Consider the following 24,256-nt stretch of genomic DNA (forward strand, 5'->3'; position numbering starts at 1 on the left):
TGTGGTCTATAGAGATGCCTTCTTGTTCATAGTATTTCTCTTTGAATGTCTTTTCGTCTTCGGAAGTGTGACACCAGGAAGGATAGCCGCTGGCTTCTTGCTTCAGTTTCAAAAAGGCATCCACGTAGTCGGCGAAAATGCCTTTCTGACTGGGGTCACCTTTGTGGTATTGTTGTGTCTTGGGAAAGTGGCAAATTTCGTACACTTCTAACAGTTGGTATCCCATGTCCAGAGCTTTGAACAATTCTACGCTGACCCAGGTTCCCGTCAAGGCCCGTTCTTCCTGGGTGTGCTGACAAGGTTGGTCTTGGTTGCACGTTTCGGCACAAGTACGGCACAAAGGAAACATCAGTTTGCCTTGGCAATGGTGAGGTAAGACGGGATGGTATAGGTTCGTGGGAGGCAAAACTTTACACTTAATCAAGCCTTCGTATTGTCGAATGTTTTTGAGGTCGATGTGTTCCGTGAACAATTGTGGGTGCCCTGCAGGAAAGCGACAATATTTGCACACGTAAGGATACAGCGAACACACGTCCAAGTATTTGATTTCTTCTCCTTTCTCTTCGTCGGCTTGGTACAGCAAACAGGTGGCATTGGTCCTTCCTCCGTACAAACTATCCCTCGGGTTCAGGGAGTCCATCAGCTTGTAACTTTCCACGACACGTTTAAACTCGGGATCGGTTTTCATACGGTGATCGTACTCGTGTTCCCACATTTCCACCACCTGGTATCCTTCCTGTTCTAACTTTAGGCGTCGCTGACAAGTGGCCTGGTACAAGTCTTCCATGGTTCGTTGTAAAAACTGATTTTTAGTGCCACGGTCAGGATAACAGACGGGACATCCGTGAAATAAGCAACCGTTAAACTCGTACACGATCTTGGGGTTTTCTAAGTCCCAACCATCGACCGAATGCGTTCCGATGGTCTTTTCACCCCCTCCGTTGCGGGCATGCTGAATCCATTTGTCTTCCTTGTCGCACAAGTAATGTAACCAACGTAGGGCTTTGACCGAGTACTGACGTTTGACATAGTGGGTCGTTTGAGGGCTGATGACAGCCACGGTGTTTTCAGGCATGAATCGTTGTCGATACACTAAGGAACACGCTTTGGCAATGGTGCAAGCTTCTTTCAAAGGATCGACCCCTCCGTGTTCCATGAACAGTTCTCGAAATTTTCCACAGCAACGTCGTAAAATGTCCACGTCGGAACGACAATACTTTAACATTTCTTCCTGAAAGTCGAAAGGGTCGGAGGCGTGAGCCTGGTACCAAGCGTAGAAAGCTTCTCGTTGTTCGGTACGCATGTTGTCAGGGTCGTAATAGTGAGCCTCAGGCAAATGGGGTAGAACGGTGTGTTGATTGGCTTCCGTATTGAAAAAGTGTGGAAAGTACCCTTTAGCCATTTCTGTCATTCCAAACGTTTTAGGCATTCTACTCAAAGGCATGGCCAAGTAGCTCATCGAATCTTTAAACTGCACTTGTCCCACTTGCATGAAAATGATTTTGGCTCCGTTCAAAGTGACTTTAGGACGTTCGATGCCTTGTTCCGTATAATACCTCAAAAGAAACTGTCCATCGTATCCGGAGAAATTGTGAGCCATCACTGTGGCATGACGATGACAATCTCCGTAACGTTCGATGTCCTCTTGGCTCCACGTCTTGTCGATGGGGTCTAAGACCCATTGGGCAAAATCGGCTAACGTGTTCGGTCCTCGAAAGATTTTTTCACGCCCTCCGGGAATCTTGCTGCAGTGAGGGCAATGACTGAAGATAGGTTCTTGAATGCACTTCTCGCACGCTCGATGAGCCACGCAGAAATTAGGAACGTGAATGCCAGTCTCTTGCATGCATTCGAAATCGAAAAAGATGAAATTGCCTTTCTTCTTGTGTCCATCCTCTTTCTTTGGTGGGGGTTGGTATTTTTGCACGTAGCACTGGTGTTCCAAGTCTACGATGTGATGACAAATGTGACATTTTTTTTTCCTGAACATACGTGTGTCTTGGTACTGTTGGTACGTATGCCTTGTCCACACGTAGGGCACAATCTCAGGAGTTGACAAGCACATTTCTGCTGTGAACCTTGCGTCTTCAGATGTTGTTGGTAACAGGCAGGGCTGACAAACGTACGCAGACAAGCAGGACAATGTACTCTTTCTTGTCCTTCGCTCAGACAGGGTGGAGAGGCCAAACATCCTGAGCATTTCCATCCACAATGTTTGTGTTGTTCTCGATTTTTATAGCCATAGTCACATTTCTCACAATAATAAACATATCCCAGCAATCCAGTGATAGTGGTAATGGTATCGAAATGGTCATCGTGATAATAGATATGAATGTATTTTCCATCCTTAAAGTCTTTCCCTCGAAACAACAGAGGCCCACGCACTTCTTGAGGGTGCACTTTCAAGGTTTAGCGTGGAGCTAGGACATCTTGCAATTTTTGCATTTCAGGAATGCCACAGGGTGTGTCTTTGGACAGGCCAGATTGTTGCAACAGGAGTTCTGCTTCGTTTCGTTGTTTGGCTCGGTCATATCGTTGAATAGTTTTCCAGGCTCTTTTCCATTCTGTCGTGTCGTTCTTGTTGGCATAGGTTCGTCCCACCACGATGGCTCGGGCTAAACACATCTGGTCTTGAGGGTTGTTAATTTGGACGAGACTCTTTTTGGTGCTGCGAAGGTCGTTCACCAGTAAGACCTTTTTGCGTCCTGTCCCTTGAGGAAGAGAGACGTGGGCCATTTTCAGTGTGGCTTTACCATCGGTGATGTCAAACTGGTCATTAGATTGTTGTACGTGTTGAATCTTGTCCATGACTTTGGAAGGGGTTAGTTCTGCGGGTCTGCTAAACTCGATCCAAACAGGGGATTTCAAGCTGTCGTGATCTATGGATAGTGTCAAACGATCGTCTTCTTTGGGTTGACATTGTCGCTTGAGTGCGGTGAGCAAAGAATCCCACATCTCGGTGATAAACCCTTCTGCTTTCTCCAATGGTACGTCGGACTTGAAATCTTTAAACTTCACTGTGTAGGTGTAAGCCGTGGTTCTAAATTTTCTAGAGGAGCGCTTTTCCGTCTCTCGAATGAAATAATACTTTTCAGGGTTGACCTAGGGTGGTGAACTTTGTTTAGAGGGTTCAGATTCTGGTTCACTCATGTCCTCTTCAAAATCACTGGCATGAATTTGTGCCAAGACTTCAGCTCTGGTACGAGGCGATAGATCACGTTTCTGCCTCTTACTTTCTTCTTCTTTCTTCTCGAATGAATAGGATCGTTTCATCTTGAGTGCAAAACATCAAATGACTCAAGTTTAAACACCATAGACTAATTTATAGTCATGGCAGACCAGCGTATATAAAAGGGTGTGTGTCTTGTCCTTTCACTATTCATTTCACTCTCAAACCGAGCACAACGATGGAAGAGACTAACCAAATCGAACGTTTCATCAGAGCTTTGCGAGGGGTCATTAGAAAATTCTCTTCAGACCAGCCGACGGACTACTCTCCTTCCTTTCGAGATAAAAGTCAAGATACTTGCTATATCTGTCAGAAGAAAGGGCATTGGTCCTCAGAGTGTCCAGACCGTCAAAAAAGAAGAAAAAACAGGGACTAGAAAAGACAAAAGTCAAGATACCTGTTATTATTGTCAAGAAAAAGGACATTGGTCTCCAGATTGCCCAAAAATGAAACAAGAGGAGTCAGAAGAAAAGAAGGATTCTTCAGAAGAAGAGAGAGATTCTTCAGAGGAAGAAAGCAGCCAGGTGAAGAAAAAGAAACAGGAGAAGAAAAGAAGAAGGGAAGAAAGTGAGGAGGAAGAGGAGGAAAAGACTGTGACGGTGAAGAAATTGAAAAAACAGAGAGAGTAAAAAAAAAGAAACAGAAGAAGTGTATGAACTTTATAAAGTGTTCTGTTGTAAATTGTGAATTGGATTGTAGCTATGGAGAAAAGAATACATTAATTATATAAGGTAAGTGTCTTTGAGTTTTGATTTTAAATAAGAAGATACACTCACGCACTCATACACAGACACGTACTATAAGGGTAAAATGTTTTTGTTTTTTTTTTGTTGATCTTTGAGTTATTGGCAAATTGAAAGGCTATCTCTTTTCGAGAGAAGTGGGTGGCCCTGAAAAGGGCCTTTTTTTGGTGTAGGGGTGAGTTTAAGCAATCAACTTTAACTGCCTTAAGCCTTTGCCACGGCCGAGGTCTACTTCTGATGATGATGATTGGGTTGAAATCACTAAGGGTGGTACGGTAGGCTTAGTCACAGGGTTGGCGTGTTTAGCTCGGGAAGGTCGTATTCTCTTCGGTCGTGATAAAGAAGTCTGATACATTTGTTTCAGACTTCTTAACTCCGCTAAAATGTCCAACAGTACGGTGACCGTTTGATTTTCACCCTCTTGTTTCTTTGCTGCTACTTCTTCTTGATGTTGTTTTTTTCTTACCTCTTCTTGTTGCTGTTGCTGTTGCTGTAGGAGAAAAGCTTGTTCCGCTTCCTTTTGTCGTTGCATAAATTGCTCCAATTCTTCTTTCTGTCTCTGTCTAAAATTCTCCACTTGCGGTAATGAAGAATGAGACGAAGGTTCCGGAACAAATTCTTGCGAGGTAAGAAAATCCACAAAATCCCAATGTACCTCTTCTGAAAGTAAGTCCGGGTTCCCTTGGGCGGTCTCCACTGCTGGTGCACCCCAGTGAATCGTTTTCTGAGTTTCCGTCATGTTGAATCACTGTCGCATAGATTGACTGCACACAGGCGCTAGCGAATCTATATAGACCACGTCACGTCACAGACTGCTCTCTTCGGATTGGATGCAGGCTGACTGAATTTTGTCACGCGTGTTTGGATTGGTCAATGAACTCAATCCGTTTCAATCCTTCCTCTCCCTATAAATAAGCGCAGTTCAGCGCAATCACTCACCTGTTTTCGGAGCCTCAAGATGTGGACCGACGTTCAATCTTCCACCCTTGTGTCAACAATGATGTTCAGGACGGACATACCCATGTATGTCCGGTCCAAGTGGACTGTTATCGATAGGACAGATACTAGTCTATGGATGAGAAGAGTTTACATAGAAAGACAAGGATGCCTCAAGAGGGTACTTGTGTATGGACCTGCAGTTAGAAGGAGTTTAAGAAGAAGAAGATGTGACAGATGCCGTCTATGTTAATATTAACATAAAACCAAAGGCCCTTTTCAGGGCCACCCACATTTCTCGAAAAGAGACTGACTTTCCATTGCCTACCCTTTTTCTAAAAAATTTCTTTTTAAAAAAATCCCATGTTCAATTCCCCTTGTCCCTAAAGTAGTTTTTTTTTTCTAACATGTTCAATTCCCCTTGTCCCTAGACAAACCCAAACTCTATTCCCATGTTCAATTCCCATTGTCCCTAGACAAGCCCAAACTCTATTCCCATGTTCAATTCCCCTTGTCCCTAGACAGACCCAAACTCTATTCCCCATGTTCAATTCCCCTTGTCCCTAGACAGACCCAAACTCTATTCCCCATGTTAAATTCCCATTGTCGCTAATCTTACCCAGGGTTTTTTGCCCATGTTAAATTTCCATTGTCGCCAAAGTGACCCAGGGTGGTTAATGTTAAATTTCCATTGTCGCCAAAGTGACCCATGGTGGTTTTTAATGCTAATTCCCATTGTCGCTAAAGTGACCCCATTCACTACTCACGTTACCCTTGTTTACGTTTTAGAAAGCCCATATAACCCATAATTTGGAGAATTAATCAGTAGAAGTTGGGCTGTTAAATTGTTGTATGTTGTGCTGTTTGGAGCTAATTCAAATTACTTGGTTTGGAGTTATTTCAAATTACTTGGATTCAAAAAGGATTAATTGTTATTTTTCTGGAAAATACGTGTGCTCATGTAATATTGTGGAACAAGGACAGCTTTTTATTAAAATAATGTATTCAGCAATCAGAAACCAGAGTGATAATTTTTATTTCTACAAGGAACTGTAGACTTCAGCACTAGATATTGCAGCATACGTCACCGTCTTCCATCTTGAATTCTTCGTCGGGATTCGAATGTGAAATCTGTAGAACATTTTGTTATTAGGACTACTAAAATTTTATTCTCGGATTATTTTTGGATTTGATTCTATACAACCGTAAGTTCATTTTTTTCTTCTTCATTTTTCCAGGGAAATTTCAATGTGTATAAACGAAACGGATTTTCTGCAATTCGATTGGCTGCAAACTGTCACGTGATACTGATCTCTAATTTTTTACACATCGATAAATTCTGGGACTACTTTCGGTTATTGTACTGTTTGCAATATAAATAAACATTGCAACATTGAGAGGGGCCCCGCGCTTCAGGCCTAAGGTCGTCCTTATGAGTTTGTCAAGCTATATTCTCCGGTAAAGTCGACGTTCAGAGTACACTTGCAATTAAATAAATTATTGTTCTTAATTCGTGTCTTCATGTTATTTGAAAAATGACAATAATAATCAGTTTATTAGGCCAAAGGCACTTTCGTCATGTTATTATTTCGATTTTAAAAAACCGTTGTCCACAAACACGATTTTTAAAAATTATTAATGAAAAAACTAAATTCGTGCGCCAAATCGCGAAAGCTGATCTAGTCTAGACATAATCAGTGTTTGCAGTAGCATGCCAATCGAGATACCGATACTCTGGCCCCGCGCGGTCATGGTCGGCCCTAGGCCCCGCGTACTCCTAACGCTGCATCTGCATTGTCGACACGACATTGTGAAAAGATTGTTTTATCTCTTACATTTTTCATTAAGCAAATAAATATAAATTTTATCCCTTTTTATTCTTTTACAAATATTCTTTGACTGAAATGCATACTTTTCAATTTGGCGTTCGTCTGCTACATAGTAGCGCAAAATGGGTGACTACGGTAATTTTTCACTGCAATTTTCTGCTGAATGTTTTTAACAATTAAATTACAAGGAGTGTAATGAAATAATAGTAGGGATTGAAGCAGATGAAGATGGATTTGACGATAATGCGATGGATGTTACAAAAATGAAAATGAAACAACAGAGATTGACAAATTCCTTCACAGAGCACCCCATGACCTCAGTCACCCTAACCGTACACAACAACAATAATAGCGTGGGAAATTGACCAGTCAATTTTGAGGCCACTGAGGGATATAAACTAAGATTTTTGAAATTATGTAAGCAGGACGTAAAAGCTATTGAAACAAATCAGTGCTCGGAGGCCACTAAAAGAAATACAAAATGGGGCATTGGCGTTTTCAATGGTAATTTTTTATTTTATTTTAATTTTGTTTGCTTATTTAAAAAACGTGGGTGGGTGTTGTTGGCATGGTGTGAATATGACCACTTACACAAAAATAAAAACAAATATTTGAGACCATTATTCAAAGACTGTATAAAGTTTTAAATGGTAAAACTACCATCTCCACCAATGTGACTTAACACCATTGAAAAATGTATATTATAATCCATAAAGGTGATTGTTTTGCTAATTTAAATTATTTTGGATGTGTATTCATTAATTCCTTCCAGCACTCAACTATGCAACCAAACAAAACATATGGCTGCCTGGGTTTTTTTGCAAGCAACTCTACATTTACCAACTGCACATTTAATTTTACATTAGATAACTGAAAGAGTCTTGTTAAGTAATAATGCTGATGAAAAAGATATAAAATGTTATTCCTGTATAGGACATACTAAAATTAAAAAAGAAAGTTATTTTTTTTTATGAAAAGAAATATGCTGACACCACAAGTAGCTATGGCCTAAGATGTAAAGCATGAAGTTGCGAAATAAATGTAACTGTGCATTTCATTTGACATTAGATCACTGAAAGGGTCTTCACAAGAATTAACGTTGTTGAGAATGATATAAAATGTTATTCCTGTATACAATTTATTTAATTGTTACCTTTATGCTAGCAAGGGATAGCATCATCTTGGTCATATTTCCATGTTGTTCATTGATAAAATCTATTATGATTTAAGGTTTGATTGGAAATTTAATCTAGCACACTTGTTCATTCCGTATCAGCTGTTATCATGTAAGGTCATGGTCATCTGACGTAGCAGATGGGACTGACTAAAACTGAACAAGACTGTTGTAAATAAGCTAAATGTGTTGAAACCACCGGTAACCATTGCCTAATATGTGAAGTATGAAGTTTATGAATAAACATAACTGTCACAGTAGTCAACATGTTCATGCAATTCTGTACAGGTTATGTATTATGGGGCAATGTGAAGTGGCAAATGAAAGTTAAGTATGTGCTACTTAAATTGGAATGGATAATTGATGGACTCAGTTGATTTGAAGAAAGAAAGGATGAAATTGGAATTATAAGGATTAAAGGATCATGGTTGGATATTTATCGATGTATAAATTTTTCCTAATCACTCACAAAGTTAACATAAAGTCCTTCAGAATTTATTTGCTTTATGATTGATTAGGTAAAATTTACACATCGATAAATACCCAACCTTGATCATTTAATCCTATAATAAATTACTGTATTTTTAAAAGCTTGTGGTTATCACTCTTTCTCGTGTTACTGTTTATTCTTTCCTAAACAAGTGACATAAAATACTGTTCCTCATCTCCAACTGCACCAAAACCTACCCATACTAGAATGAGTCATTTCTTGAAAAATGTACGAATGTTCGTCATCTCAAACCCTGGGGGCAGTTACAACCTGATGCATGCTTGAGACAATTTGTAAATATCGCTCATAGTTCCTTCGAGTGATGTTAACAGTCAGTAGAATTTAATTCAGTCTCCTGATAAAATCCTTAGCGTGAGGACGAACGATTCAGGTTGGCTTTCTCTATGCTGTATGTATATGTGATTGATTAGTTAAAACACTGTCAAATATGATGATCATGTAATTGAATTCTTCATATAATGTTCAAGATCACACACACACACACACATATATATATATATATATATATATATATATATATATATATAACCTCTAAATCTCCCCATGTTTTAAGTTCACTGTCAGACACAAACTGACATTTAAAATCAAACCAGTTCTTGCAATGTGTACATTGGACATGGTGGCACAAATGGATATGCATGTACCACAGGAAAATCCATAACTATGCTTTTATCAAACCTTGCCATAATGATACATCAAACACAGAAAGTACTATAAAACACATCAAAGACCACCAATGTTCAAGACAGTGTCTATACTGAACAAGAATGTGGCATTGTTTTAAAGCAGGCTTTAAATATTATTTTTCCGTAATACGTAAAGTTCTCTTTCTACTAGCATATTTGAAGCGCTGCTATTTCCGTTTGATCAGCTTTAGAATTTGGTACAGTAGAACCGGTCTTGAAAGACCACCTCTTCTGACAAACAATGATGGTCTCATAAGGCAGGTGGTCTCTCGTGGCAGATCATAACACTACATAATGAATATATCCATGCATCAAGAATGTGGTCTTTCAAGACAGGTGGTGTCTCATAGCAGTTGTCTTTCAAGACATATTTTACTGTATTACTTGTTTGTAGTGAAGACATTGGTTTGAAATGTTTGATCTCTGTATTGATGACTTTAATTTGTTTGCATTAATTAAAAGACTTAAATGTTTATTAATGTTTTATTATCTGGATATTAAATCCTTGTTTGGCATATGGCTTTGATAGCCACAATTAAACTGGCAAAGGTGTTAAGTTTCATAATAACTATATTGCATTGTTATTTTTTTCATCAAGTGACGGGTATATGGTTGAAGTTCTTTCTGCAGTCATACAGTCATAAGACTAGTAATTGAGAAGGCTTGCCAACAGCATAAAGAAGGTAAGTGGTTCTACTCAAGTACCCCTTTGTGCCAGAACAAAATACTAGATACCGTCAAACTACTATCTATCATTAATGAAGATGTCTCTGATTATATCTAGCCACACACATTACAATTATGCAAGTTTCACTGCACAAATATAGCGTTCTTGCTTCATATAAACAATCTATTAATAGTAGCGTTTACATATAAAAAAGTATTTGGTTCAGATATCTATATCTGGACAACGTCACAGTAGGATGTGATGTGATTCACAGTAGTCAGGGTTACGTATTATAAATTTTAGGTATTTCGTACATTCAACAAAAAGCTTCACATTTGAATGGTTTATATTCAGAATGCGCTTCCATAAAGAACTACAGCACCCAAACATTTCATTTTTGAATTATTATTTTTTTCTACAGCATGTATCATCATGCATAATCAAATACTATCTCTTAAACATCTTTTATCACAAACATCACATTTAAGTGATTTTATCTCCTGTACATATCCATTGGTGTCTGATCAAAATAACTTCTCGGCCCAAACAATCAATCCATCACTATTTCAGATATGAATGGTTTATCTCCAGAACGTAACAGCATGTGCATCTTCAAATAATTTTTGTGCACAAACATCCAATCTGAAATTTCACACCTGAATGGCTAATCACCTGTGTGTGTCCTCATGTGCCTCTTCAAATTACGGTTGCAGGTAGACATGTAATCACAAACTTCACATTTGAATGGCTTTTCTCCAGTATGTACCATCATGTGCTTCTTAAGATTACAGCTTCTGGCAGACATGTAATTGCAAACTCCACATTTGAATGGCTTTTCTCCAGTATGTATCATCATGTGCCTCTTCAGATCACTTCTGAGGCAATACATGTAATCACAAAATTCACATTTGAATGGCTTTTCTCCAGTATGTACCATCAAGTGCCTCTTCAGATTACCGCTTCTGGCAGATATGTAATCACAAACTTCACATTTGAATAGCTTTTCTCCAGTATGTACCATCATGTGCTTTTTCAGATTACCACTTCTGGCAGACATGTAATCACAGACTTCATATTTGAATGGCTTTTCTCCAGTATGTACCATCATGTGTCTCTTCAGATCACTGCTACGGCAATAAATTTTATCACAAACTTCACATTTGAATGGGTTTTCTTCAGTAAGTGCCATCATGTGCCTCTTGAGATTACTGCTTCTGGAAGACATGTAATCACAAACTTCACATTTGAATAGCTTTTCACCAGTATGTACCAACATGTGTCTCTTCAGATCACTGCTACGGCAATAAATGTTATCACAAACTTCACATTTGAATGGCTTTTCTCCAGTATGTGCCATCATGTGCCTCTTCAAATTACCTCTTCTGGCAGACATGTAATCACAAACTTCACAAATGAATAGCTTTGCTCCTGTATGTACCAAAATGTGTCTCTTCAAGTCGCGTCTGTCCCTGAATATTTTACCACAAAGTTCACATTTGAATGGTATAACTTGGAATGGTTTATCTCCAGTATGTATTCTCGTATGTACCTTCATATTACCACTGTGGGCAAACAGTTTACCGCAAACTTCACATTTGAATGGTTTATATTCCGCATGTATCTTCATGTGTTTCTTTACATGACTAACGCACCTAAACTTTTTATCACAAACTCCACATTTGAATGGTTTATCTCCAGTATGTAGCCTCATGTGCATCTTCAAATTATGTATCTTCCCAAACATGTTACCACAAACTTCACACTTAAATGGCTTGTGTCCAATATGTGTCATCATGTGACTCTTCAAAGCACTAATGTCCCTAAACATTAAACTACAAATTTCACATTTAAATGGCTTATCTCCACTATGTAGCCTGCTGTGTCTCTTCAAATCACTATCGCACCTAAACATGTTGCTACCGGGTTCCATCTGTAGAGAAAATGAAGAAAAGTCAGAAATGCTAAATTGTGTAGCGGTCAGTGTATTTATTGTCCAAAGCACTCGGTAGTCTAATACGTATGATGCGGGAACCTGTTTTTATAGGACGCATGGTACTAATAGTATGTAAGAATGCGGACCAGTCTAGAAATGGAGTTTGTTTTCATTCAGTCTGCTTGTTGTGAACACTAGGACATAGAACACAATTAATTTTACTATGTTATCTACAACTGTTTCTCAACACTGACCTTTCCACTGTGTGACAATCAATACAAATCACATGTTAATCTAAAATACCTTCAAATATGAATTCACGGTGAACTTCGTATCAAAGGTTGACCTGCATTTTTTTGAGAGGCAGAACTGTCAACAGAGCAGCATGTAAACAAAACACAGATTTCACTTCCGGATTATCACCAAGGCCTTATTACTCACTGTGCACTGTCGCCGAAATACACAAGGAAAACCACACCCTGAGCTCATATTCTCGAGAATAAACAATTACCTTTAAATCTATACCAAAAATGCATAAATATAACTCTTCTATCACCACCACAATGAGAGAGGAAAAATGTTCTCATAATAGACTAGAACTACATTCGTGGGTACTGAACTAGAATTATTAATTGTTACCCGATTCCAGGAGAACGTGGTTTGAGTTGGAGATTTCTGCCGTGAATGTGAAAGTAGTGAAAGGGGTCACCCTACGGACAATGGGAATTAGCATTACAGGGACCCCTGGGTCACTCTACGGACAATGGAAATTTAACATGGCGAAAAATCGTGGGTCACTCTACGGACAAGGGGAATTAACATGGAGAAAATCGTGGGTCACTCTACGGACAAGGGGAATTTAACATGGCAATAAATCGTGGGTCACTCTACGGACAAGGGGAATTTAACATGGGATTTTTTTTTTAAAAATTTTTTTAAAAAAGGGGTAGGCAATTCAAAGACTATCTCTTTTCGAGAAATATGGCTGGCCCTGAAAAGGGCCTTTGATTTTTATGTTAATGTATTCATTAACATAAATGGCACCGCATTGGTCTTCTTCTTGTCCTTAGGCTGCGTCTTACTGTTGGTCCGTACATCAGCACTCTTTTCAGGCATCCTTGTCTTTCGACGTAGATCCTACGTATCCACAGGCTGGTGTTGGTCCTGTGGACAACGGTCCACTTCGATCGGACATACATGAGCAAGTCTGTCCGAAACATCATGGAAGACACAAGGGTGGATGACTCAACTGTAGTCCACATCTTGAAGCGACGAGAACAGGTGAATCAATGCATTGAACGGCGCTTATTTATAGGCGGAGGAAGGATTGAAACGGATTGAGTTCATTTACCAATCCGAACACGCGTTACAGAATTCAGTCAGCTCGCATCCAATCCGAAGAGACCAGTCTGTGACGTCACGTAGTCTATTTAGATTCGCTAGCGCTTGTGTGCAGTCAATCTATGCGACAGTGATTCAACATGACGGAAACTCAGAAAACGATCCATTGGGGTGCACCAGCAGGGGAGACTGCCCAAGGGAACTCGGACTTACTTTCAGAAGAGGTGAATTGGGATTTTGTGGATTTTCTCTCCTCGCAAGAATTTGTTCCGGAACCTTCGTTACCTTCTTCATTACCGCAAGTGGAGAATTTTAGACAGAGACAGAAAGAAGAATTGGAGAAATTTATACAACGACAAAAGGAAGCGGAACAGGCTTTTCTCCTACAGCAACAGCAACAAGAAGAAGAGGTAAGAAAAAAACAACAGCAAGAAGAAGTAGCAGCAAAGAAACAAGAGGGTGAAAATCAAACGGTCACGGTACTGTTGGACATTTTAGCGGAGTTAAGAAGTCTGAAACAAATGTATCAGACTTCTTTATCACGACCGAAGAGAATACGACCTTCCCGAGCTAAACACGTCAACCCTGTGACTAACCCTACCGTACCACCCTTAGTGATTTCAACCCAATCATTATCATCATCATCAACATTACGCAGTCCAGAAGTAGGCCTTGGCCGTGGCAAAGGCATAAGGCAGTTAAAGTTGATTGCTTAAACTCACCCTTTCACCATGAAGAAAAAGGCCCTTTTCAGGGCCACCCACATTTCTCGAAAAGAAATACAATTTCAATTTGCCAATAACTCAAAAAAAAAAAAAAAATAAATAAACCCCACCCATTTTACCCTTATTGTACGTGTCTGTCTATGAGTGCGTGAGTGTAGCTTCTTATTTTAAAATCACAACTCAAAGACACTTACCTTATATCATTCATTTATTCTTTTCTCCATTTTTTACAATCCAATTCACAATTCACAACACAACACTTTAATGAAAAGTTCATTGATTTCTTCTTTTCTCCTTGTTTAGTCTCTCTGTTTTTTGAATTTCTTCACCGTCACACTCTTTTCCTCTTCTTCCTCCTCACTTTCTTCCCTTCTTCTTTTTTTCTCCTGTTTCTTTTTCTTCACCTGTCTTCTTTCTTCGTCAGAAGAATCCCTCTCTTCCTCTGAACAATCCCTCTCTTCTTCTGAAGAATTCCTCTTTTCTTCTGACTCCTCTTGTTTCTTTTTTGGGCAATCTGGAGACCAATGTCCTTTTTCTTTACAATAATAACAGGTATCTTGACTTTTGTCTTTTTTATCCCCTGTTTTTTTTCTTTTTTGACGGTCTGGACACTCTGAAGACCAATGCCCTTTGTTCTGACAGATATAGCAAGTATCTTGACTTTTATCTCTAAAGGAAGGAGAGTAGTCCGTAGGCTGGTCTGAAGAGAATTTTCTAATGACCCCTCGCAAAGCTCTTACGAAACGTTCCATCTGGTCAGTCTCTTCCATCGTTGTGCTCGGCTTGAGAGTGAAATGAATAGTGAAAGGACAAGACACACACCCTTTTATATACGCTGGTCTGCTATGACTATAAAGTAGTTTATGGTGTTTGAACTTGAGTCATTTGACTTTTTGCTTTCAAGATGAAACGATCCCATTCATTCGAGAAGAAAGAAGAAGAAAGTAAGAGGCAGAAACGTGATCTATCGCCTCGTACCAGGGCTGAAATCTTGGCACAAATTCATGCCAGTGATTTTGAAGAGGACATGAGTGAACCAGAATTTGAAACCTCTAAACCAAGTTCACCACCCTTTGTCAACCCTGAAAAGTACTATTCCATTCGAGAGACGGAAAAGCGCTCCTCTAGAAAATTTAGAACCACGGCTTACAAATACACGGTGAAGTTTAAAGATTTCAAGGCTGAAGTGCCGTTAGAGAAAGCAGAAGTGTTCATCACCGAGGTGTGGGATTCTTTGCTCACTTCACTCAAGCAGCAATGTCAACCCAAAGAAGACGATCGCTTGAGACTTTCCATACAACACGACGGTTTGAAATCCCCTGTTTGGATCGAGTTTAGCACCCCTGCAGAATTGACTGCTTCCAAAGTCATGGACAAGATTCAACACGTACAACAATCTAATGATCAGTTTGACATCACCGATGGTAAAGCCACACTGGACATGACCCACGTCTCTCCTCCTCAAGGGACAGGACGCAAAAAGATGTTATTGGTGGACGACCTTCGCAACACCAAAACGAGTCTCGTCCGAATTAACAACCCTCATGACCAGATGTGTTTAGCCCGTGCCATCGTGGTGGGACGAACCTATGCCAACAAGAACGACACGGTAGAATGGAAAAGAACCTGGGACACTATTCAACGTTCCGACCGAGCCAAACAACGAAATGAAGCAGAACTCCTGTTACAACAAGCCGGATTGCCCAAAGACACACCCTGTGGCATTCCAGAGATGCAAAAATTGCAAGATGCCCTAGCTCCACGATACACCTTGAAAGTGCACCCTCAAGAAGTGCGCGGACCTCTGTTGTTTCGAGGCCAAGACTTTAAGGACGGAAAATACATTCACCTTTATCATCACGATGACCATTTCGATACCATTACCAGTATCACTGGATTCCTGAGATATGTTTATTATTGTGAGAAATGTGACTATGGTTATAATAATCGAGAGCAACACAAACATTGTGGATGGAAATGCTCAGGATGTTTGGCCTCTCCACCCTGTCTGAGCGAAGAACCAGTGCCTTGTTCCACTTGTCTGCGCACGTTTGTCAGCCCTAAATGTTACCAACAACATTTGAAGACGCAAGGTTCACAGAAGAAATGTGCTTGTCAACTGCTGAGATTGTGCTCTACGTGTGAACAAGTCATACGTACCAATAATACCAAGGCACACGTATGTTCAGGAAAGAAAAAATGTCACATTTGTCACCACATCGTGGACTTGGAACACCAATGTTACGTGCAAAAATACCAACCCCCACCAGAGAAAGAGGACGGTCACAAGAAGAAAGGCAATTTCATCTTTTTCGATTTCGAATGCATGCAAGAGACTGGCATTCACATCCCTAATTTCTGCGTGGCTCATCGAGCGTGCGAGAAGTGCATTCAAGAACCTATCTTCAGTCATTGCCCTCACTGCAGCAAGATTCCTGGAGGGCGTGAAAAAATCTTTCGGGGACCAAATACGTTAGCCGATTTTGCCCAATGGGTCTTAGACCCCGTCGACAAGACGTGGAGCCAAGAGGACATCGAACGTTACGGAGATTGTCATCGTCATGCCACGGTGATGGCTCACAATTTTTCCGGATACGATGGACAGTTTCTTTTGAGGTACTATACGGAACAAGGCACCGAGCGTCCTAAAGTGACTTTGAACGGGGCCAAAATCATTTTCATGCAAGTGGGACAAGTACAGTTTAAAGATTCGATGAGCTATTTGGCCATGCCTTTGAGTCGAATGCCTAAAACGTTTGGAATGACAGAAATGGCTAAAGGGTACTTTCCACACTTTTTCAATACGGAAGCCAATCAACATGCCGTTCTACCCCATTTACCTGAAGCTCACTATTACGACCCCGACAACATGCGTACCGAACAACGAGAAGCTTTCTACGCTTGGTACCAGGCTCACGCCTCGGACCCTTTCGACTTTCAGGAAGAAATGCTAAAGTATTGTCGTTCCGACGTGGACATTTTACGGCGTTGCTGTGGAAAATTTCGAGAACTGTTCATGGAACACGGAGGGGTCGATCCTTTGAAAGAAGCTTGCACCATTGCCAAAGCGTGTTCCTTAGTGTATCGACAACGATTCATGCCTGAAAACACCGTGGCTGTCATCAATCCTCAAACGACCCACTTTGTCAAACGTCAATACTCGGTCAAAGCCCTACGTTGGTTACATTACTTGTGCGACAAGGAAGACAAGTGGATTCAGCATGCCCGCAACGGAGGGGGCGAAAAGACCATCTGAACGTATTCGGTCGATGGCTGGGACTTAGAAAAGCCCAAGATCGTGTACGAGTTTAACGGTTGCTTATTTCACGGATGTCCCGTCTGTTACCCTGACCGTGGTACTAAAAATCAGTTTTTGCAACGAACCATGGAAGACTTGTACCAGGACACTTGTCAGCGACGCCTAAAGTTAGAACAGGAAGGATACCAAGTGGTGGAAATGTGGGAACACGAGTACGATCACCGTATGAAAACCGATCCCGAGTTTAAACGTCTCGTGGAAAGTTACAAGCTGATGGACCCGCTGAACCCGAGGGATAGTTTGTACGGAGGAAGGACCAATGCCACCTGTTTGCTGTACCAAGCCGACGAAGAGAAAGGAGAAGAAATCAAATACTTGGACGTGTGTTCGCTGTATCCCTACGTGTGCAAATATTCTCGCTTTCCTGTAGGGCACCCGCAATTGTTGACGGAACACATCGACCTGGTCAACATTCGACAATACGAAGGCTTGATCAAGTGTAAAGTTTTGCCTCCCACGAACCTATACCATCCCGTCTTACCTCACCATTGTCAAGGCAAACTGATGTTTCCCTTGTGCCGTACTTGTGCCGAAACGTGCAACCAAGACCAGCCTTGTCAGCACAGCCAGGAAGAACGGGCCTTGACGGGAACCTGGGTCAGCGTAGAATTGTTCAAAGCTCTGGACATGGGATACCAACTGTTAGAAGTGTACGAAATTTGCCACTTTCCCAAGACACAACAGTATCGCAAGGGTGACCCCACGCAGAAAGGCATTTTCGCAGACTACGTGGATGCCTTTTTGAAACTGAAGCAAGAAGCTAGCGGCTATCCTTCCTGGTGTCACACTCCCGAAGACCAAATACAATTCAAAGAGAAATATTACGAACAAGAAGGTATCACTTTAGACCACATCGAGAAAAACGAAGGCAGGCGATCGTTTGCCAAAGTGATGTTAAATTGCTTGTGGGGTAAAATGGCACAACGACCGTGTTTACCCAAGACGGAATATTTGACAGAACCTTCCCGCTACTTCCAGATGATTCACGACAAAACCAAATACATGAAACACGTGGACGTCGTTCGAGAGAATTTGATCTTGGTCAATTACGAAGAAGATCTGGACTTTGTACAAGACGACCCTTTTGGAAATGTCATCATTGCGGCTTACGTGACAGCCCATGCTCGCTTAAAATTGTACGAAGCTTTAGAACTGTTAGAAGAACGCGTCCTGTACTTTGACACGGACAGTTGCATCTACATCCATCACCCGATTCAACATCACCCTAGCATCGAAGGAGACCGTTTAGGAGCCTGGACAGACGAACATCCCGACGACAAGATTCTAAGTTTTGTCAGTGGCGGTCCCAAAAATTACGGCTACCAATACCGGGACAAACAAGGAGAAGTGCACACGACGTGCAAAGTGAAAGGACTGACTCTGAATTATCGTACCAGTCGAGTGGTCAACTTTGGGGTAATGAAAGAAGCCTTGCAATCGGGAGAGGATGGAAACTTTAAAGTGACCACTCACCAACCGAACAAGATTGTACGTTTACCCACTCATCACATCGTCAGTCGGCCCTTGGAAAAAGTCTATCAAATCGTGTACCAGAAGCGAGTTCGACTTCCCAATCATTTCACCTTACCGTACGGTCACGTCGGTATTGGTCTGTATATAAAAAAGGAACCCTAGGCAAGATCGATAGTTCATTGTGACTACCAAGACCGAGCGAACAAGATGAATACTTTGAAAAAGACATCGTTCCAGTTTGGGGATTGTAAAAAAGTTGTATCTTCCTCTAGTGTGACTAATACTGGATGGATAAGACCCATGCATTGCGACGGAAAATGTCCGGAAGGAAACTGCGATTGTCCATGTGGTTACCATTGTAATTGCGTAACGGAGTTTGCAGACGAGTGCGATTGTGAGCCTTGCGATGGGACCGATGCTGCACGTTGTGACCTGAGTGATGCCGTAAAGCATCATGGGAACTTTGTTTTCACTGCCCCTGTCATGGAAAGTGATGCTGTGCGTGTCAAACCTGAGGGATGCGAAAGCGATGCCGCTCGTCCTCTTAGACATTTTACCGGGTTTAAAGGGGAATGTTCACCTTCACGTCTACCCCCCTACGGATGTCATCCAGCCCTGAGCAAACTCCTGTTCATGTCACCCAACCCTTATCGAAACGAACCTGTGAAAGACGAATATTCGTTTCCTGTGCGTTTGTCGGAATACTGCGACTTTGAAAATCGTCTTCAATCGTTCAAAGGAAAATGGCCAAAGTATCTGGGAGGACCGACCCCCGAAGAATTAGCCAGAGCCGGATTTTTCTACTTGGGCGAAGGAGATAAAGTCAAGTGCTTCAGTTGCGGTGTGTCACTTCACCACTGGGAACCGCAAGATTCGGCCTACGTAGAACATGCTCGATGGTCACCGAATTGTCATTACTTACCCTTAGTGGGACCGAGACATTGAAGAAACTTTTTACCATAATCATCTGTTCATGGATACTTTACAAGAGAACATTCGTGCTTTGCCTGTGGAGTTGAGAGAACGCATTTATCGAGAGCTGGTCAAAATACAAGTGAAACGTAAAGAACAATTGCATCCGTTACGTCACCGGTGTTTGAACCACTGGTACCTGAAGGCTATACAAGGACTGATTCAATTGAAAGTGTTCCATTGGACAGACATTGATCAACGACCTCCTGGTTATAAAAAGGAATGGTTTGGTATTGACGATTCTATCTACTACATTGTAAACGTACTGCATCGAATTCCAGAGGAAGAGTTAACAAAGTACCAACATCTTAAACACAATGTCAACTTGGTGAAAGAGGAAACTTCTGAACGAATTGTAATGTGTAGATTAGTGACTCAACGATTTAAATTCGACACTGAAGTGAAACCATGTTTGTGCAAAGAGTACATTTCTTGTGTCAGACCAAAGAGGATTTAGTATGACCTATTCATGGATACTTTACAAGAGAACATTCGTGCTTTGCCTGTGGAGTTGAGAGAAAGGATTTACCGAGAGCTGGTCAAAATACAAGTGAAACGTAAAGAACAATTGCATCCGATACGTCACCAGATCTTTAACCACTGGTACCTGAAGGGTATAAGAGAACTGATTCGTCAGAAATTCTTTCAATGGTCAGACATTGTTCAAAACTTTGAGGTCGCTAATGATCGACATGTTCATGATTATGGTTACTTCGAGATTCACCTAGTGCAATGCATTGAGGAAGACAAGTTAAAGGATTACCAACATATTTTACGTGGAATCTACTTAGAGGAAGAGGAAACACCTAAACGAACTCTGACGTTTCGGTTACAGTATGCAAGATTTAGATTCCCTACTGGAGAACGAAGATCTCTGGCTAGAAAGTACGTCTATTGCATCCGAAAAAAAGAGAATATAAAAAGAGGCTGCCATGCCACGGTTTATATCACATGTCATCCAACAGATTCCGTGGAAGGAACTCAATGACCTATTCATGGATACTTTACAAGAGTACATTCGTGCTTTGCCTGTGGAGTTGAGAGAAAGGATTTACCGAGAGCTGGTGAAAATACAAGTGAAACGTAAAGAACAATTGCATCCGTTACGTCACCAGATCTTTAACCACTGGTACCTGAAGGGTATAAGAGGACTGATTCGTCAGAAATTTTTTCACTGGTCAGACCTTGTTGAATACTTTCAGTATATGAATGATGATGGGCTAGACGTTCGTAATTTTGGTTACTTGGAGATTCACTTACTGCAACGTATTGAGGAAGACGAGTTAAAGGATTACCAACATTTGTTACATGGAATCTGCTTAGAAAAAGACGAAACATCTAGACAAACTCTGACGTTTCAGTTACAGTATGTAACATTTAAATTCCCTACTGGAGAACGAACGTGTTTGGTTAGAAATTACCTTTATTGCTTCCGAAACAAAGACACTATAAAATCAAGTTGTCATGCCACGGATTATGTCACATATCATTCAACAGATTCCGTGGAAGGAACTCAATGACCATATTCAAACCGTGGATCATTACCATCAATTATTACAAGAACTATATCCATTCAATTTGGGACGACAAGTGGTGTGTGTCTTAGTGACTTGTTTTCTGGGATTTCGTTTACCAGCCGATTCCTTGTGGACTCTTTACGATCAGTACTTACCACCTCCATGGCCTTAAATGGTCACGAAAAACTCCTTTTGCTCAAAGCCTTGCGTTTTCATCTGGATACTTCTCGACCTCAACAGGAAAAAAAGATTCGTCAACTTTTAGCGACCCAAGACGTGTATGACGATGTGTGTGTAGCTTGTGACTTACACCCTCATTGGACAGATGTTCGTGATTGGAAAAAGGGGGGTTTTGAGGCTTGGACCCAAGAAGTGGCCCAGTATGCACAAGAGTTGTTCAAGGAAAAAAGTTACTTTTCAACCCGTGTTAGTGACGGTGCCAGAAGAACCCGTCACCGAGAACAACCACTCGCTTCAGGACAGGACTGTCATGGACATGCCTGAAAGGTCATTCCGGGAGGACACTTGTGTGACAATACCTCATGTAGAGACTGTAAGAACATTACACACTGTCCCTAGGACATCTTGGTTACCCAAAACATGTTGTACAGACACTTGTTTATATTCCACTTTGATCGCTTTGCTGTGTTTTATATTCTTGTACATCACTATTTGGGTTGTATGTATTTTTGTCTTTCGTGTTCATATTTGAAACATTCAATAAACGTGTTCTGAAAAAGTATATAAACTCTTGTCTTGTTTGTTTTTCGTGTCACAAGTGACATTTCTCACACCATGGCTACCTCTGCTGTCTCTGCTCCCTCTTCCTCTACTGTCAAAGTCATCGACGAACACTTAGATCGTGCCAGTTGGGAGGCTTTGTATCTTCGCCATCCCTTTAACATGCTCATTGCTGGACCTAGCGGTTCTGGCAAAACCGAATTCGTCAAACGTTTGATCGAACATAAACATCATTTGATCGATCGGCCCCCTCAACGGATCGTGTGGTGTTACAAAGAGTGGCAATCGGCGTACAACCTCTTGCGAGAAAGTCAAGGCGATTCCATCGTGTTTGTGGAAGGCATTCCTAAAGAAGACGATGGCATCGTCTCTGACTCCCGTCTAACCCATTTGGTCATTTTCGACGACATGTTAGGAGAAGACGAAGAAGAAATTAAATTGTGGTTCACGCGCAAAGGGCATCACCGTAATGCCAGTGTCGTTTACATCACCCAAAATTTGTTTCAACAAAGTAAAGCCCATCGCACCATCAGTCTCAATGCGCATTACGTGGTCTTGTTTAAAAGCCCTCGAGATAAATCGCAAGTGCAAGTCTTAGCCAAACAGTTAGGAACGCCTTGGCTGACTCAGGCGTACGACGATGCCACTCAAACTCCACACGCCTATTTACTCGTCGATTTGAAACCTACGACCCCCGAGGATTTGCGATTTCGTACCCACTTGTTTCACCACTGGTGCCAAGACGGAGGGCCTGTCCTGTACACGTCTCCGTCCTCGACTTCATTTCACTCCTCCCATGAAAAAAATCTATAAAAACCTCAGACCCTTTTTCGTCTGTCTCACACAGTGTGAACATGACGTCCCTTCAGTCGCATCTTCCCGTCAAATTGATTCGTGCCTTGTATGGCATCAGCCGAGAAAAAGATCCACAAACACGAGCTCGTGTCTTAGAAGCTAGTCTCAAAGAAGTCTTACGATGGTTCACGGTGACGGCACGTCAATTACTCCAAGGAATCATTCAGATTCCTCATCAAACCCAACGCTTTTTCGATAGAAACAAAGTCGCTTTGGTCCAACTGGCCGATCCCCGCATCGACACTCAAACCAAAAAACAAATCATTTTGAAACCTGGAGGGAGCGGTACTCTAGGAGGGGTCATCATTCGCTCACTCTTAAGATGGGATCCTAATGCCCCCAAAGTTATCCCTAAGACAAAAGTTCAACGAAGCCCCAAGAAGAAAAAGAAAAAGACCAAGTCCCCAAGAAGAACTTCTCCAGTGGCAGGACCCTCCTCTTACCAGACACCACCATCACCCCGGAAAAAGAAAAGAAGCCCCCAGAAAAAGAAACAGAGAAAAAGTCCCCAGAAAAAGAAAAGTCCACAGAAGAAGAAAACTAGTCGCAAGAGAGGCACTTCGGCCAGGACGCAACCTTACACTCGCAAGCCACGACCTGCCACAGCGTCTCCGGCAGCCTCACGTTTGTCCACTTCTCCGTTGATGTCACCAGGAACTGAAGAGTACTTGGAGACGTTGATTACACCAAGAACTTCTCCGTTGATGACCCCCAAAAGAACTTCCCCAGTGGCAGGACCCTCCAATTTAGCGGCAGTGGCTGCTGCTCACAAAGTACCTTCTCCCAAAATCAAAGTCCATGAAAGATCGGGCATGTTACAAAGTTTACTGGATTTGTCCAAGCAAGAACTGGCTCGATTTAGTCCGTTACGTACCCCTGCACGACGTGTCATGCCTGTCCTCAAACTAATACGCCGTAAAGACAATCAGTGGCGACGCGTTCCAGTATAAAAAGACCTGTGACCAAGTCGGGGTATCAGTGAACTTGTAAAAGATGTCACCTCCAAAAAGCCACAAAAGAAAGAGACAAAGGCATACGCGTCATCCGACAAAGCGCTTAGCCAAGCATCGACGTTACCCTAAAAAAAGACACAGTCGTTCCAAGAAAAAGAGGCGCCAACAAAGGGGAGGATTCCTTGGCGATTTTCGGAAAAACATTGTTACCTTTATGACAAAGCGATAGTCCCAAAAAAAGATAAAAGGGTGTGCGTTAAGTCATCGACGTTAGTGTCTGTTCGGTGAATGTCCCGGAACCCACAAGCAAAAAATGTCACCCTCCAGAAAACCCCAAGGAAAAAAAAGGAAAGGACTGCCACCACGTTTAGCCAAACATGGGGACATGTTATCTGTCCTGTCCAAAGCTTCTCCACCCCTACGAAAAAAACTCATTCAAACGGCCTCCAAAGAGGTCATCGATACCGTGTGCGAATGTTGTTTGAACGTTTTGAAAGGCACGATCCCTTTGTCCAAACACCAGAAACAATGCTTAGGCAAACATCGTCACGTTCTTCGGAAAATGGTTCAAAAGAAAATTCCCATTCGTCAAAAAAAGAAGATGTTGGTCCAACGTGGAGGCATTTTACCTCTCTTGTTAGGCCCCATACTA

At 41.6% G+C, this 24,256-nt stretch overlaps 1 protein-coding gene across 1 annotated transcript; it reads right to left on the minus strand.

Moving 5' to 3' along the window:
• Window positions 1-9,577: 9,577 nt before the first annotated feature.
• On the minus strand, window positions 9,578-12,181 carry LOC149787226 (uncharacterized). The gene has a single exon (XM_089977723.1). The coding sequence runs from the start codon at window positions 11,703-11,705 to the stop codon at window positions 10,440-10,442; it is 1,266 nt and encodes a 421-aa protein (XP_089833849.1). The 5' UTR covers window positions 11,706-12,181; the 3' UTR covers window positions 9,578-10,439.
• Window positions 12,182-24,256: the final 12,075 nt, after the last annotated feature.

The sequence above is a fragment of the Sinohyriopsis cumingii genome, chromosome 12, assembly GCF_028554795.1.
Source record: "Sinohyriopsis cumingii isolate HCF-2022 chromosome 12, ASM2855479v2, whole genome shotgun sequence".
Classification (NCBI taxonomy): domain Eukaryota; kingdom Metazoa; phylum Mollusca; class Bivalvia; order Unionida; family Unionidae; genus Sinohyriopsis; species Sinohyriopsis cumingii.